Below are 16,933 nucleotides of genomic sequence, written 5' to 3' on the forward strand. Positions count from 1 at the left end.
CAGGCTTCCCAGAGAAGTTCTGGAATCTCCTCTGGAGAAATTCCAAACCCACCTGGACACTGTGATCCTGTGCAAGCTGCTGTGGATGCCTCTGCTTGAGCAGAGGGGTTGGGCTGGATGATCTCCCGGCATCCCTTCCAGACATCCCTTCCAACCCTCACCATCCTGGGATTCTGTGTTTGACCTTCACCTTGCCTGCATGTTTCAGTATCCTGCCAGGACTATTTTTCCCTGGTGTATCACATTCATCTCCTGTGCTTTTCCTTGGAGGATGACCCATTCAGGAAAAGTCAAAGTAGAAAATCTGATTTTCTACCTCCTGGGCCAGCCAAGCAAGCTAGAAATCTCAAAATAAAACACAGTCTGTCTCCATTCCGCTGCTGTTCCCACATGTTCCTCCCCCAACTCATTGCTCAGCTTCCCTCCTGGGTGTGGCTGTAACCAGTGCTTTGGGTAGGCAGAATGCTCAGTTGAGAAGAGCAAGGCTAAAGAGATACAAGGCTACAGGCTATCCTTCAAGTCTCATTTATCAGAGACAGGTAGGAGAGAAACAACTGACTTTTTCTGGGAGATGTATGAAAGAAAAGAAAGAATACAGCAGCACAGACAGACATTCAAGCACACTAATTACTAGCAAAATATGAAGAATTCTCTCAGTGACATCACTCAACTCTGCACACTTGCAGCTCCATGGTCCAACCTCTGCTCAGCCTCATGGGCTCCCAGGAGAACCCCTAGTGCACAAGTCAGATGAGCTACTTTCATCCTGTTGGAAATAGCCAAAGCAATTTCAGGAAGAGGAAGGTGGGGGCCTGTTGGAGTTTGCCAGTGAAATCTGAAGCATTCACCTCGTGTCTCTGCAGCACCAATTTCCCTCTGACAGCCTCCAAAAACCAGAGTGGTGGGGGAAAGTCAGAGAGTGGCAGCATGTGTTTGTGTGCTGTCTCTCAGCCAGCAATGCAGGTACATTAACTGGACAGTTTCTTTTCTGACAAGCAGGCAAAGGGCAGAGACAAAAACCCTAGTGAGCTGCCTGGTCTGGCAAAAATTAAGCAGTTGATCATTACAGGTTTGTTTTTGTTCTCTGTTCAGCCATGGCAAACAAGATGGGGAGAGGCAGGCATGAACAAACCCTGGGTTTGTTTATTTTTTCTGGACAGAGGTTGGCTGCATTGGGGTTGAATTACTTAGCTCTGTGGAGAAGGACCTAAAAGTGCTGGTGAACAAGTTCACTATGAGCCAGTAATGTGCATTAAGAATAGCGTGGCCAGCAGGTTGAGGGATGTTCTCCTCCCCCTATACTTTGCCCTAGTGAGGCCAAACCTGGAGGCCTGGGTCCAGTTCTGGGCTCCCCAGGTCAAGAGGAACAGAGAACTACTGGAGAGAGTCCAGTGGAGGCTACAAAGATGATGAGGGGACTGTGAAGAGGAAAGATGAAAGACCTGGGGCTGTTTAGTCTGGAGAAGAGCAGCCTGAGAAGGGATCTTGCCAATACCTAGCAGGAGCTAAAAGGTGGGGGGCAACAGGATGGGGCCAGACTCTTCTCAGTGATGCCCAGTGACAGGACAAGGGGCAGTAGGCACAAACTGGAACCCAGGAGGTTCCACCTGAAGAGCAGGAGAAAATTCTTTGGTGTGAGGGTGCTGGACCCCTGAAGCAGGCTACCTAGAGAGGTTGTGGAGTCTCACTCTCTAGAGAGAGTCCAAAGCCACCTGGACATTGTGATCCTGGGCAGTCTGCTGTGGGTGCCCCTGCTTTAGCAGAGTGTTGGACTAGATGATCCCCAGCGGTCCCTTCCAACCCTCATCATGCTGGGACTCTGTGACTGAAAAGGGGAAGGTGGTACAGGAGCAGAACAGACAGCTTTTTTCCTACAAGGAGAAGAGAGATGCATCCCAAAGTGACAGCATAAGGTCAGAAAAACCAAACCCAAGCTGCATGGCCATTTTAACAACAAAATTCCCTGTAGGGTAGGTCAAGTGCCCTGAGATTCTTCTTAATATTTGCTCACAAAGTATCCAGCTGCAGGATTTCTCTTCCTTTGCTCCCACCCTGCTGGCGTTCCCAGCCCATAGCAGCAGGTTACAATGGAGCAGCAGGGTGTGTGTGCTGGAGATTAGGCAAGTGACCGATAATCGGTGACCCTAATTCTATTCCTGGCCGTGGTACTGACTCATGGAGAGATTCTGGCCACTCATTTCATCTTGGCATCTGCTTCCTCAAGAGGTACCCTGGGGACAATGCTGTGCACCCACTTCACAGCAGCTTTGTGTGTGTAGTGCTGCACAGAATAAAACTGAAAAGCAAACAGAATGGAACAAAGACAACCACCCAAAATCAGCTGGGGTCAAGCACAATGTTCTGTTCAGCTTGAAACAAAAGTTTTGTTTTCAGGTCATTTAACTCTTTTTATTAATTTTTTTTCTTTCTTTCCCTTTCACACACACACAAAAGATAAAAACAAACAAGCAAACCACAAAGTGATTTTACTTTGGGGGGGGACTTCATCCCATTTCCCCCACTTGACCAGTCCAAATTTGGATTAATTAATGAGCTTTCTATATCCACCTCACAGAATAGCCATAGAATTATAGAATGGTTTGGTGTTGGAATGCACCTTAAAAATTCTCCAGTTCAACCCCTGTGACCATGGGCAGGAATACCTCCTACTAGAGCAGGTTTCTCAAGGCCCTGTCCTTGAACACCTCCAGGGAGGGAGCATCCAAAACCTCCCTGGGCAGTATCTCACCACTCTCACTGTAAAGATTTTTTCCCCTAATCTCCAGGTTAAATCTCTCTCCCCTCAAACTTAAATCCAGTCCATCTCATCCTATCACAACAAGCCCTTGTAAAAAATTCACCTAGCTGAACTTGCAGAGCTTCTATTTCCATTAAAGTCCTGCACAAACATCAGATGAAAGACTCTAAAGTCCAAATTATTTGGGCTTCTGGAACTAGAAAACAAGTTGCCACTCTGTCAGGAGTTTTAATGAAACCCCATTTCCAGCAAAGTATGAAAGGTTGAGACCAAATGCCTCACTAGACCACTCTAACATTAATGATATGCTTAATGTGGAAAGGTTTTTGGAAACCCAGTTTAAATGGTGGTGGGGAGGTATGTAAAGAGCAGTTCAGTCAGAAGTCACTGGAAGTAAAGCAAAGTTGCCCTAAGAACTTTCAGGGGAACTTTCTCTGTGCTGTCCTCTATATTTGGATGCTCTTTTAGGTGACAATTGCAATCTCCAAGTAACATCTGCAGTGAATTTAAACAGAAGGGTTAATGTCCCAATCCTTGTACATATGATTTGTTCCTAATGCCACAAACCAAAGATAACATTAGAAAGTGAGACCTCTATAATGCTGATCAGTTTGAAATTTACAGTAAGCAGAACTGCTTCTTTATTACATTTCACAGTGCAGCAGCAGCCAGGTCTTTAGTTATTCAGGTCAGCTCTCACACCAGCAATTGCACCTCTGCAAAGTGAGTTGGGGATACAATCACACTTGAAGCAGGGAGGACGAAAAGCCCATTTATTTTGATACATTTAAAGCCATCTGAACATTGCCCATTCCAAAAGCAGACAGAGACATGAAAGCTTTTAATGTTTGTTTGGCTTCTGCTTGAGAAAACTCAGCCTGGGGAGAGAAATGGCCAAGGCATGGGAAGCAGAGGCTGAAAGCAAGCAGGTAGATTGCAGTGTGGGGTGGGGGGAGAGGGAAGGAAGATGTTGAGATAAGGGATAGCAAGAAATAGTTCAGGTCAGATGTGAAGTGTATTTAAAGATCTCTTGCAGTTGAGCACTACCTGTAGCAGGCAGGATGACTGGCTGGGGGCAAGGCTCTGTAGGAAGGTGTTCAGTGAGCCCAAGGTTAGGAAAACAAAAGGTGCTTATGCTTCAAGGAGAGAGGGGGACTCAGCACTGCACTTGCAGAGGAGAGAAGGTGCACTGCAGAGCCTGTGCAGAGACTGCTCGCTTGGTTACTCCACTCCTATACTGCCACTAGCTCACTGCCTGCTCAAGCTCTCCAGTCCCCGGTTTATTTTGCATGTCTCAAAACCAGCAAAAACAATGGAAATGTGAGTGTGTGGATGAAATCCACACCTCAGATGAATCATTTAAGGTGCATGCAGAAACATACTTGCATTTTGGTAGTGCTTATAAATGGATTTCAACTGCCAGCCTTACCTCACACCTAAACATGAGTGAAGATAAAGAGCAGCTTGTGCATAACCCACCATGATGCTTAGGAGGCAAACATAAGAAAGGCAGCAAAGCACAGCTTGGAGGAAGGAGAGGGTTATCTGAGAACTACACTGCTAGGTCTACCTTCAATCATCACCTTCAATAATCACCAGCTTTAGGCTAAAACCTCCTCTTCATGCTCATGTGAAGATGCTTTTCACCAGCTCACTGAGCGAACTATCTAGCTAGACTCTGAGCAAATCTAAAAGGCCAGTACCCACCACAGCAGCCAAGAAATTTGTTTCCATCACTGATTGAGGCAGCTTACATTAATAGGGTTTGGGTTAGCAGCAAGCAAAGTGAATGGAAAAGCTTCAGGTGCCTTCAAGGGGCACAATAAGAAGTAAAATGACCATGACAGTATGAAGAGGTTTGGAAAGTCTCTAACCTAAAAAATCTCCTCCAAGTACCCCCATTCCACATCACAAACCTGCAGTGTGCTAGAGCCAAAGCCAACATCCTCACAAGCACAGAATCACACAGAGGCACAGAATCACAGAATGCCAGGTTGGAAGAGACCCTTGGTCCAACCTTTCTAGGTAAATAGTTTGGTTGAAATGAGATGGCCCAGCACCCTGTCAAGATGAGTATTAAAAGTGTCCTTTGTTGAGGAACCCAATCCTTCCCTTGGGAGATGATTCCAATGTCTCACTGTTCTCACAGGGAAATGTTTTCTTACAAAGTCCAATTGGAATCTCCCCAAGAGATTCTCCCCAGGAGCAAAGAGAATTCTAGAGCACAAGTCTTCTGAGGAGCAGCTGAGGGAAATGGGGTTGGTCAGAAAGGAGAAAAGAAGGCTGAGTGAAGACCTTCTGGCTCTCTGCAGCTCCCTGAAAGGAGGCTGGAGCCAGATGGGAGAAGAGATCAACAAGTAACAAATGATAGGACAAGAGGAAATGGCCTCAAGTTGCACCGGGGGAGGTTTAGGTTGGACATCCCTGAAGAGGTTTCAAAGTCATATAAATGTTGTGCTGAGGGATGTAGGTTTAGTGGTCACCTGGCAGGGCTGGGTTCATGGTTGGACTTGATGATCAGAGAGGTCTCTTCCAATCAAAACAATTCCATGACTCTATGATAATACACAATTTTGGAATGGCCTCATCCCCACTGCAGCAGCATGGCAGGCAGAGCCATGTACAAAATGACACCTACCATCAGCACTACAGAAAGAGAGACACTTGTAAAAATCATTTCAATTTGAGTGTCATGCCCATAATTAGCTACAACCCCACCCTAACTGTGTTTTAAGGTGCTGTGAAAGAAATGATGGGGAGGCATTTTTAGCCAGCTCCTCAAGTTTTAAGAAAATAATTGCTTAAGCCTCATAAATAATAATTAATGCATTTGATGAATCATTTTGACTCATTTGAGGTTTCAAGTAATCTTTAATAGTGCCATGCAGTAAAGTAATTGTGGAATTCAGAATTAATTTGTCACTCATGTATGTTCTTCCTTGAATTAGATCAAGTTAAAATGATTATTTCTTTTTTAGACTTCAAATGGCACTCAACATGTTCATCGTTCCACTGAGAGCATAGAAAAATCTCTTCATATTAAGGGGTTGTAATCAAACCTTGTTCCCCCCATAGCCTTTCACACACACAAAACCATGCAAACATATTTTCTCCTTCCTTAAATGAGTAAAGCTTTGTCCCTATAGTCCAGAAAACATAGTAACCTTTCACATAACACTTGAGTAACCTTTCACACTGAACTCAGAGTCTCTTCCTCCAAGTGAAGATCAAGCTTTTGAGGTCAGTCCAGACAAGCCAAACACAGGATTTGAGACTGAGATGAAAAATGTCCAAGAGAATGAAAAATATGCTTCTCTCCCCAGGGAGCTTCACAAAATTATTGTTATGATCACAACACTGATGGGAAATGAGATGCCAGTCACAAGGAAACTCAACATTAGTCCCAATATTTGCTCACACATCTCAAAGCATTTGATCAGCAATAGCTTGCACAACCCAGAGCAACGTGGTGCAGAAAACCTTGTGTCCATGTTACAGCTAAGGATGTGAGTTTGAGAGACCCCAACTGCAGTTTCAAGTACTCTCTTGTTTGCTCTGTTCTTCACCTTCTCCTGCATTAAATGACACTCCCTCTCCCTGTCTGAAGGGTCAAAGGAGTGAGCAGTGGATTTTTGGAGCCTGAGAGAACATCATCTATAGGCACATGGAGAAATAAGACTCAGCCAAAGGGGACCAACAAAGCAAAAGGGAACACAAGAGCAAAGCCAAACAAGGCCTGTCATTTTGGGATGCTAATCAAGATCTAATGAAGTTTCTTTCCAGCAGCTAATATTTTATTCTATCATAGGAGTTAGGATATGGCTGAACCAACTACAGCCAATACTCCTTTCACGGGATGAAGAAAGAAATGCTGAAGTATTTTCTAGCAATGATGAGGTCAAAAGATCTTTCAGAGTCTGATCTGGTAACTATTGGAAACAGAAAGCGAAGATCCCACCAAGTCGTGAGATCAGCCTGGTCAGTCCACTTGTAAGAGCAGAGGGCTGGAAGGGAAAAATAAAGCTATTCTAAAAGAGAGGGAAAGGGCTCAAGATTGATGAGGTGGGCAGTAGCTCATATTTACATATCTGGGGCCTCCTTGATAGCAGACAAAATAAGTTAACCCAAAAAATAGAAATCTAATCTACATTCACTTCCCAACTTGTCAAAAGGCCTGAGCGCAAAGCAGCCACGCTTGGCTGCTCAGAGGTGTTCCTCAGAGGGACCCCAACCAATAAATCTGTTTGATTTCCTGTTATGAGAAGCAGACAAAGAGATATGGCCAAGGATGGGCAGAGCTGTCTGCATAAGGGAAGAGCCTGTGCTTTCACCCCAAACTCAAACCCACCCTCTCCGAGGTTAGGCAAAGTTCACTTCACTTTGGGGATTTTTTCGCGTTACTTCTGATTTTTCGTGTGTTCCCGTGGGAGCTGGAAGGAGATGGGACAAAGCGTTTCTTTCCTGCTGGCAACGGGCAGCCCTGAAAGTGTCACACAAAAGTCCGCTCTTGAGAGATTTCCAGTCCAAGGGTGTGATCTTGCAACCCCTCCAGATGTGAATAATGCAGTGACATTGGTAATGGGTTTGCTGCTGGTGAGATTGTCTTGGCATTGCTCTGCAAGTGCTTTCTCCTCACCACTTCTTTGCCGCCTTCTAGCCTTCGCCCACTGCACATTACATGTACACAAAAAAGGAGAGCAAAGTTTTCAGATCAAAAAGGTCATAAGGAAAAACTTTGCTGTGAGGGTGCTGGAACCCTGGAGATGCCAGAGAGGCTGTGGAGTCTCCTTCTCTGCAGAGATTCTAAACCCACCTGGACATTGCGACCCTGGGCAAGTTGCTGTGGGTGTCCCTGGTTTAGCAGAGGGTTGAACTAGATGATCTCCATAGGCCCCTTCCAACCCCCAGCATGCTGGGATTCTGTGTGGTAAAAACTTGTTCTCCAAAGCCCTGGGGAGAATCTGTACAATGGTTACAACATTGCTGAGCAGCAGCTGCTGAAAGGGTTGGTCTCAGGAGGTGACATCAGAAATGCTGTTTTGTCTGCAGTACATAGACAAACAGCCTGATCCTGCAGCATCTGACCGACAGACTTTGCACAGCATGAATTTTCCAGGTGTAGCAGGTCCAGGGTGCCATTTGGAAGCAATTAGGATGGATGCGGCAGCATTTCAGTGTATTTTCTGAAACACCACACCCTTTCAACCCAAACCATTCTATGATCCTATGATGATTTCATGACTTGCATTGATTTTTCTGTTGTGTTTCTTTTTTAGAGAGACCCAAAATCTATGAAAAGGAAACCGATTTCGATAAGATCGAGCGGGTGGAATTAAGAAGCAAACACAAGATCCAGTGCACCGTGAGTGGGAATCCTGACCCCAAGATCGAGTGGAAGTGGCAGCCCTGCAGCTTCACAGACACTCTGTAAGTGGATGTTCCTATGGATGAATATGTTGCAAAAGAGTTTGATAGTTTCAAGTCAGTTTTGCTTTCCAGTACCTCCTATTTATCTAGTTAGAAATCAGAAGCAGCAATTCCTCACCTAATGATCTCCAGGGTTACGAACCCAGCAAGCATCTGGTGGCTTATGGGTGTTTTTGAGTTACAAGCACCTTCTGTGTTATCAGAATTGTGTCAAATAAGTTTAAAATGACTACAGATCAGGCTTGAATTCTCTTTAACTTGACCAGCAATGTCCCTCTGACTTACTAAGGTCTTTTCTTACACCTCCTGGATGCAGTCTATGTGGCTGGCAAAGAAAAACCAGACAGGTGTGGAGGTACCACACTTTTTTCTCCTCTAAGAGCTATTGTCAGACAAACCTTGGCTTGGCTTGGCTTCACTGAGTTGCCATATGGAATCTATGCCACTTTCTAAGGGCTGTCTTCTCTAGTGCATGCTGAGCATGGGTTCCTGTGGTAGCATCTGTGTTGCAGAAGCTGAAAAAGGTAGCCAAGTCCACAGCTTCCTAAGGCCCTTTTTTGCTCAAGCCTGGAGGCAGCCTGAGGTGTGAAGATGCAAAAGGAAGTCACTAGGTCAAAACTGTCAGAGAAGAATGAGGAAAGTTAAAACTCAAGATAGACATTTTCTGTGCTCCTGCTGTTGTATGAGCAGAATAATCGACAGACAGAGGTCTTGCCTCAGTGCTTCCCCTGGTAGCCCCAGGGCACAGACAGAAGCCATGTGTAACAACTCACAATTCAACTCTTGCCTGCAACAAGAGGGCTGAAGTCAGGTTTTCCCTCCATAATAAAATGAAAGCAGGCCTAAGAAGCAAGAGAGAAAATTGCTGGGTGGTTCCTTATTATCTCACCATTTTGTGCTATTAATGGCACACCATAGGAGAAGGGAAAATCAGAAAGCTCTCTGCTGCAGCAGTTACAGTGCTGCTGGATGATATAGTGTTAGGTTGGGTAAAAAAAAGTGACTTTGTGTCCCTCCAAAGGGAAGCATCCAGTTAAGTCATCAAGGCAGTTACACTGCTCCTGTAGGAATAAACCAGCAGAGAGCTGCAGGCTTAAGTAGCCTTTTGGCATTGAAAGTCAGCAGAAGGTGTACAAGCTGCTGCTTTGGAGGTGTTCAACAAGACCAGAATGGAAACACTATACGGAAAACGGTTCTGCATTCCATTGGAAAGCCACAGAGATGCTTTAATAGGACAAGGGACAATGATCAGAAACTATCGCAGGATCAATTTAGATTGGACATTAGGAAGTTCTTTATTATGAGGGTGGTAAGACATTGGAACATGTTGCCCAGGGAGATGGTGGAGGTTCCATCCCTGGAGACATACAAAGTCAGGCTTGACAGGGCTCTGAGCAACCTGATCTAGTTGGGGATGTCCCTGGTGACTGCAGGTTGAGTTGGACTAGGTGACCTTCAAAGGTCCCTTCCAACCCAGTGCATGATTCTATGGTTCTATGAGTCTATGACTCCATGACCTGACATCTTTTCCAGACCTTTCTGTCTAGGGAGAAAGAATTGGCAATGAATGACAAATTAAGCCAAATTCAAACCAGTGACCTGGTGGCAAAAGACCTTGTATAACCCTTGTTACAACTCTCTGATTCTCTGATCTTATCAATTTAAGTACAATTGCAGAGTGGCGTCTACCTCCTCAGGCCTCCGGGCCAGCCTTATCTTTGTCCAGCAGAAGCTGTAGGAGGATTCCTGTGGGAAATGACACAGCCCCCATTTCCTTCTGTTGTCTCACTTCCTCTCTCTCTCTCTTTCTCTCCCCCCTCCTTACTAGAGCACTTTGAATCCCTAAACACCATCATTGTTCCTTAGAGCTGTGATGTGATTTGCTTCCTTTGAGTTTTTTCCCTTCACCCTCAAGACAGAATTGTGCCTTGCAGGAAACCACTCAAGACATCTTCTAATGAGGCTCTTTGAGAGCTGGAAAGCCTTCCTTGACCCAGGGTGTTCCCAGTATTTGGCAAAGTAGTGGCTGATTTATGGGTTACTTTTCTGCAGCATCAGCCCTTGGTCAGCACCTGTAGACATCCACATTCATTTTACCTCCTATAATCTATAGCTGAGCTTGGTGGGATCAGAGTTTGCTGGAACCAGCCATGGGAAGCTTGGCAGCTCTGCTGAGGAGGAGGAGGCAATAAGGACATTTTCCTGTTGCATGTTGTGATGGATTGTGCAAGGTGCAGATGCAGTTAGTTGTGAAACTGAAATGGCTTCGCTAACTTGTCATCATGGAGTCACAGTTTGTACCACTCAGCCTTGCTTGACTGGAGCTGAACTGGCTACAAAGATGTGGAGGGTCCTGGAGCATCTCTGTGAGGAGGAAAAGCTGAGAGACCTGGGGCTGTTGAGCCTGGAGAAGAGCAGCCTCAGAGGGGATCTGATCAATGCTCAGCAAGAGCTAAAGGGTAGGGGGCAAGAGGATGGGGCCAGATTCTTCTCAGTGGTTGCTGGGTAGATGTTGATCTTTGTCTACCTCTGTCAAGGTGCTTTGTAAATAAGTTTGCGATGCTGTGATGATGAAACAGGGAAGTTTCACAGGTAACGATCTCCAGCAGCAACAGCTTTTAGTTTTTAAGACCTATGCCTGTTGTCTAAGAATGACACTCCCTCTCCTTAATGATGCCTCCCTGGATTATCTGTAGTGAGGTCTTGACCACCACCTTTCCTTTTCTACCTCTAGATGCAAACCCGATGGGCAAAAAATTGTGGTTCGGGAGAACATGTTCATAGGAAACAGGATCAGAAGCATTGAAAACATAACTGTGAAGCATGGAGATAAAAGAAAGGTATGTGGCTGATGAAAAGCTGTGCAATGATGTCATGGAATAGCAGTGGTCTCACATGGAGCTCTCACCCTCCAGTTCCCAAGCTGCCATGGGTTGTTAGCATGCTTTGAATTCCACAGCCCTGCGATCACTTTCAGATCTCTGCTGTTTATAAGTGCTGGGATTCTGGCATGATGTCACACACCCTGTTTGAAACTCTCCAAAGACTTTTGGGTCAAAAACCTCCCTGTCTCCCTCAGTCCTGAGAAAGTGTAAGACTGGTTCAGTGCAAGAGGGGTCCTGTGAAGAGCACACAGCTGATAAGGACTCTGATGAGCTCATTAAAATCCTCAGCACTTAGAGAGCACTTTGTACCACCCAAGCTTTCCTACTCTCCCATGAGCAGAAGCTAGACAGCCACATAATTTCAGAGGCCTCTGGTGGCCAGAGCCTGCTGGTCTCATCGTCAGAGTGATTAAGTGCCTGCAGTACCTGCTTGTCCCAGATGGAATTGTCAACATTTCTTCACCCATTTGGGTTGCCAGTGAAGGTGGGAAGACTTACTTCCTTCCTTCCTTCCACACTTCCCTGCCTGCTTCCCCTTCCAAACAGCACCAAAAGCATGAACTGCAAAGATCCCAGCCATGAATTCTCTGTTAAATATTGGTGTCAGTGAGAGATACTGTTCACACACATCCATGCTAATCCCTGAGAAATTCCTGTAGTACTTCTGCTCTAGATTCAGACTTCTGCCTCTACCCTGGAGAAGTTTCTGTGGTCTGGCTCAGAGAACTGGTTTATCCCTGTTGGACTTCTAGAGGTTTGTGGCTTTAGGAGTGTTTTTCCAGATACAGGTTTTGAGGTGGGTGCTTTGGAGAGCTCAGTGCCCAATCCTGCAAGGTGCTGAATGCTACTGTTTGTATCCTGGTTTACCTTTAAGTGTATGATAATTCTTGGGCTACTCCCATGCTTAAAGTTAAGCACAAAGCTAAAGTGCTCTTCTGGATTGGGTCCAGACTAAATCGGCATCTGGCAGGATCAGTGCCTTAGCCATCTGCTCTTTCTCATGGAGACTTTCCAGCTCTAAACATAATCTAAACCAGAGCTCTGAAAACATGGAGGTTGGGCTGGGAATGAGAAAATCAAGTGTTTGCATTTCATTCCCAAGTCTTCCCCTTGTTGGAATATATTTATAAATCAGATTTATTTGGATGGCATAGTGCCCTTAAGCTCTGGTTTTAATCTGTCCTCTAAGAATTTTAGTTCTTGGGTAAAGGCAGCTATCTACAAAGTGCTAATTACTCATGGAAAATGGGGATTGGTGACATGTACCTACAAGTTTCTTCCTTTTCTAAGACTTTCTGGCTGCTGCATGGACTGAAGAAAGATTTGCAGCCCTCATGGCAAGTGTTTCTCCCCATATATATATAGTCTAAACATACCACGTGGTATTCAAGAGTGTAGTCTAGATCTGATGATCAGATGTTAGTCCCCATGTAAAAGTGAAGGGTTTCACAATTTCTGTGACTCAAAATATCTTGGTTTACTGAATTGTCCCTGGGACAGTGAGACACCTCAACAACACAGAACTAGAAGCATTTTAACCTGTTTTGTTATTATTGTGGTTGGTTTCGGGGTGTTTTTGTTGTTGTTTTGGAGGGGTTTTGGTTTGGATTTCCCAGCATTCTCCTATCACCAGATTTCCCTAGGGGAAAAAACAAAAGTGCAACAATCTCCAGGTACAACAATTAGAAATAGTGCCCAATTCCCAGCAAGGACACTGTAGCACCTACCTATGGGTCAGTCCTGACATCACCACATGCCTGAGTTTCCTGCCTGTAAACCATGGTAGACACCAGAGTGCTAGGAAAGGGGAGGTGCCACTGCTTAATGCAAATGAGGACTGTGGTGGTTGAATCATCATCCCTCTAGGTGTTTAAAAGATGCAGAGATGCAGTGCTGAGAGGCACAGTTTAGCACCAGACTTAGTCGAGTTAGAGAATGGTTGGACTCAATGATCTTAAAAGTTTTTTCCAGCCAAAAAGATTCTATGATTCTATGAGGGAACCTCATTAAAATGACAGTCCTCAAAAGCACTCCTCTTGCTCCCTAAGAGCTTTGCTGCTGCTTGCACCTTGAGCTCCACAAACAGCCCCGAGGTTGCTCCTCACTCTGCCCTGTGCAGCTATCTCTGCTCTTCCTATGGACTTCAGAGCATCCTGAAGCATTAATTTTTTAGACATGTTCAACAGCTCAGCCTACAGGCCATTAACTTAAGCTTCTACATATTTCATTATTAAATTTTCATTAAAATATTTCCTCACAAGTTACAGAGTTTCACAATTTCTAATATCTTCATTATTTCCATTTCCTGCTGATCCACTGGTTGAAAACACATCCTGAGGTGTTCCCTAATAATCTTCATGTCCTGATTAAGATTTATTCAAATTTATAAAACTGGATTTTATGAATCTCAGGTTTCAGCATTTTGTCTCCCTGCTTCCATTAGCAGACAGTTCCTCTCCCTCCCCCTTTCTGAAGTCCAAGGCCATCTGTGTTAAGTGGAGTCTTCAGATAATAGAATATAATTCAACAAAGACACTGATGAAAACTCAAACCCTTCAGACCTTTCCTTATGTTTTATCAGTCCTTATTCCCACCAGAAATGGAAAAGACAGGAAACAGCCCAATCCATTCCCACCATCTCCTAGCAAGTAATTCATCTACATTGACCAGCCAGATGAAATAATAAAGATGTTGGAGGCTGACTGAGCATGGCTTTTATTGACTGGGTTATGGAGCTGGGATTAGCTAAGATTGGTTATTTTCCCTGTGTGATGTGAGCCTATCCAATGATAACTGGAGCCTCACAGCAGAAGGTGGAATTTTCCTGGGCTAAGTTTTCTCATCATTCCTAGAGTTCACCCAGGAAGAACTGCATCAATATATCCTGGTTCAGCAATGTATGGAAAAATGCACTAACTCGTTAGAGCTGCTAAGAATGTGGGAACAAACCTGCAGAAACCACCAGATCCAGAATCTTGCTCAAATGCCAGCTTGCAGGGCAGCAACAAGGATTTTCCCAGCAGGCTGCTGATGCTTGATGTGATTTTTGATCACATAGAGGTCTTTAGACATCTGTTTGATGTCTTGATAAGGAAAAGTGGCATATAAAAGTGAAGTCTCCTGTCATTTTCATCACAATCATTATTCCATTAGTATTCCACAGACAGAGAAGTGAACTTCACCTGCCTCTTCTAAAGGCTGAGTCTCACATGGAAAGTATGTGGTTATTGCTAACATTAGGATGGGAGGGGTAATTGCTCAGGACTAACCAGCACCTACCCTAGGGCCAGAGAATAATGGGTCTATCCACACCAGAAATGCTTATCAGTTCCTCCACCTCAGATCTCTGTTTTTCCCTCTTTCCTGACCCAACCTGATCACAGGATACCACCATCAGCTCAGCTGTACTCCATGGGGAAGACAACAGTCTCATAAAATCATAGAACTGTGGAGGTTGGAAGAGGCATTTGAATCACAGAAATCACAGAATGCATTGGGTTGGGAGGGCCCCTCGATGGTCATCTTGCCTAATCCCCCTGCAGTCAGCAAGGACATCTCCAACCAGATCAAGCTGCCCAGGGCCCCATCAAGTTTGGCCTTGAGTGTCTTTGTTGATGGGATCATAAAGTCACATCTTACAGGGAGAGAAACACTCCTTGTCAGAGATGAAAGCAAACCCTGCAAGCTCTCAGTCGACTCCCAGACTTCTCCTCTCAGTTGTCTTCAGTCCATCCTTTAGCATGCTTTGAATGAATGAACCAAAACCATGGATTGGAATTGTCAGGCTATAAAAATAAGTGTTATTCTGTGCCATTCAAATAGATGGATTAGGAGCTAGCTGAACCTTTTCTTTGTGAGGTCTCTGATGAAGTTCTTCTAATTTCATCTCCCTCTAGCCACCTCCACCCCAGCTCTGCCAGAGTTAGACAGCTGAGAAGTTTTCCACCCACATTTTCTACTCCTCATCCTCGCCCACATACAGCTAATGATGTGAAGGAGAGAAGAACTGTTAACTAAAGCTGTTGGGAGGGAGGGATTAGACAAAGGAAAGAGAAAGCAAGGAGTAACAAGATATATTAATTCATGCTGGTTCCAGCTTTAAAAAAAAGGGGTCTTGGGCTCTGTCCTTACTACAAGATGTCTCAAAACACTCATGGTAGATGGCTGTGGAATGTTATTTGGCTCTGTCTACAATAGCTTGTTTTTATCAGTTTTACAGTGCAAGACATATGGACTTTATTGAACTATTCCATTATGAGTTCTCCCAGCAGCAAATGTCTATTTACTTGTCAGAGCTGCTCTTCAGAGAGCAGTCATTTTATTCCTTCTCTTACTGAGATTTAAACTTGATTTATTCTTTTATAGTAATTATTTATTAGCTAATAATCCTTTCTTTGGGCTCACAGTATTGGGTGGCCTTTGCTTTAAGTAATAAGAAATGGAGCCCTTGGCTTCCAAATTCAACACAGGGAATCCAAAATGGACTGAAGGTTGTTTGGCATTTGGTATGCAGTGAACTCACAGGATCCCAGCCCAGCTCCCACTAGGAAGATGTCTAGACATTACATGCCAATAATTTGTTATTAACTACCATTGGTTCCAGCACAGCCTGCACAGAAGCTAAAGACTGAACAGCCACTTGTGGCTAGAGTACATTGTCAAGGGTTAACGTGTCATTTAGTCTGAACTGCTCTTGACTGGGACATGGAGTGGAAGATAAATTAAAAAGTGCAATCTTCCAGGCTGTAAATAGTTCATGAATAGCAATATTCACTGAAGAGTTTCAATATTTCAAAGCAATTCCAGATTTCACATCAGCATTATTCTTTAGGCTTAGCAGAATGTGCTGTGCTCTGCCTGGGAGCAGACTTTTCTGGGCAGAAGGCATGAGAAAGAGCTTTGATGGGAGACCTGCCTTGAGTAAGAGGTTGGACACAAGATCACCAGCAGATAGAGGCCTTCTGTGATTTTGTAAGTCCAGATGCAGCAAATGCCAACATGTCTCAATTTTTTCTATCCTGGCTCTGATTCCAGGAATGGAAAATACTTTGCCAGGTGCATGGACTAAGCACACAAAGCAGATTATCCCCACAGAATTTTTTCCACTCTATACTAAAGGTCCCCAAATGCTGGGACTGTGCCACTTCACTGAGAGGAGGAAAAGAAATCTGCTAACTGTTTGCACTTTTAATAATGGGAAAAGATTCCTTTGGTTGCTTGAGTTCAACCCTTTTTCTCATTCAGCTTCTTTGTACAGACTTTCCTAGGGGATGGGACTCAGAAGAACAAAGTCTTTATCCCTACCTGCCACTATGACCAAGGAGAGACAAATTTCACATTTTCAAGTGGGTTCTTCTTGGGTTGCCCAAAATAACAGGTGATGAACAACTGCCAGAACATCAGCAGTGTGAACACAATGGGGCTAAACATCTAGGGGTTAGTTTTCAATGGGATCTCCTTTACTGATTTCAATGGCATCACAGGTACTTCAAAAAACAGATACCAGTGCTGGCTTCCTAAATAAATGCTTCTTGCAGGATCCCATTGGTAAAAGACAAGACTACGTGGTCTTACAGTGGGAATGATGGTTTGGTAATGCCCTCTGGTATAGCATGTTAATGTTCCAAAGCATCACTCTCTTGTGGACCGAACCAGGATTAGGTTAGTTTGGCAAGTAAGAACTTTAGATAAGTTGCTGGAAAGATAATTAGACTTCCAATCTCAGGGATTTTCCTGGCAGCACACAGATAGAGTGAAAAGCTGATACATAATGATGTCAAAGGATTCACTTTATTACAAGAAAATCATAGCCATTCTTTCTAGCTCTGAAATCACATGTCTGCTGGCTGCCCCTGCTTGAAAG

At 44.4% G+C, this 16,933-nt stretch overlaps 1 protein-coding gene across 2 annotated transcripts in view; it reads left to right on the forward strand.

The window, feature by feature from the left end:
• LOC137447939 (vascular endothelial growth factor receptor kdr-like) overlaps positions 1-16,933 on the forward strand; it is a 153,283-nt gene that overhangs the window by 81,257 nt on the left and 55,093 nt on the right. For both annotated transcript variants that reach the window (XM_068151957.1, XM_068151958.1), the window contains exons 10-11: positions 8,035-8,185; positions 10,920-11,025. In XM_068151957.1, coding sequence (XP_068008058.1) covers positions 8,035-8,185; positions 10,920-11,025 — 257 coding nt within the window. The remainder of the gene's footprint in view (positions 1-8,034; positions 8,186-10,919; positions 11,026-16,933) is intronic.

This window comes from Melanerpes formicivorus, unplaced genomic scaffold, assembly GCF_026170545.1.
Source record: "Melanerpes formicivorus ecotype bairdi unplaced genomic scaffold, bMelFor1.0.p_v2 SCAF_22, whole genome shotgun sequence".
NCBI lineage: Eukaryota > Metazoa > Chordata > Aves > Piciformes > Picidae > Melanerpes > Melanerpes formicivorus.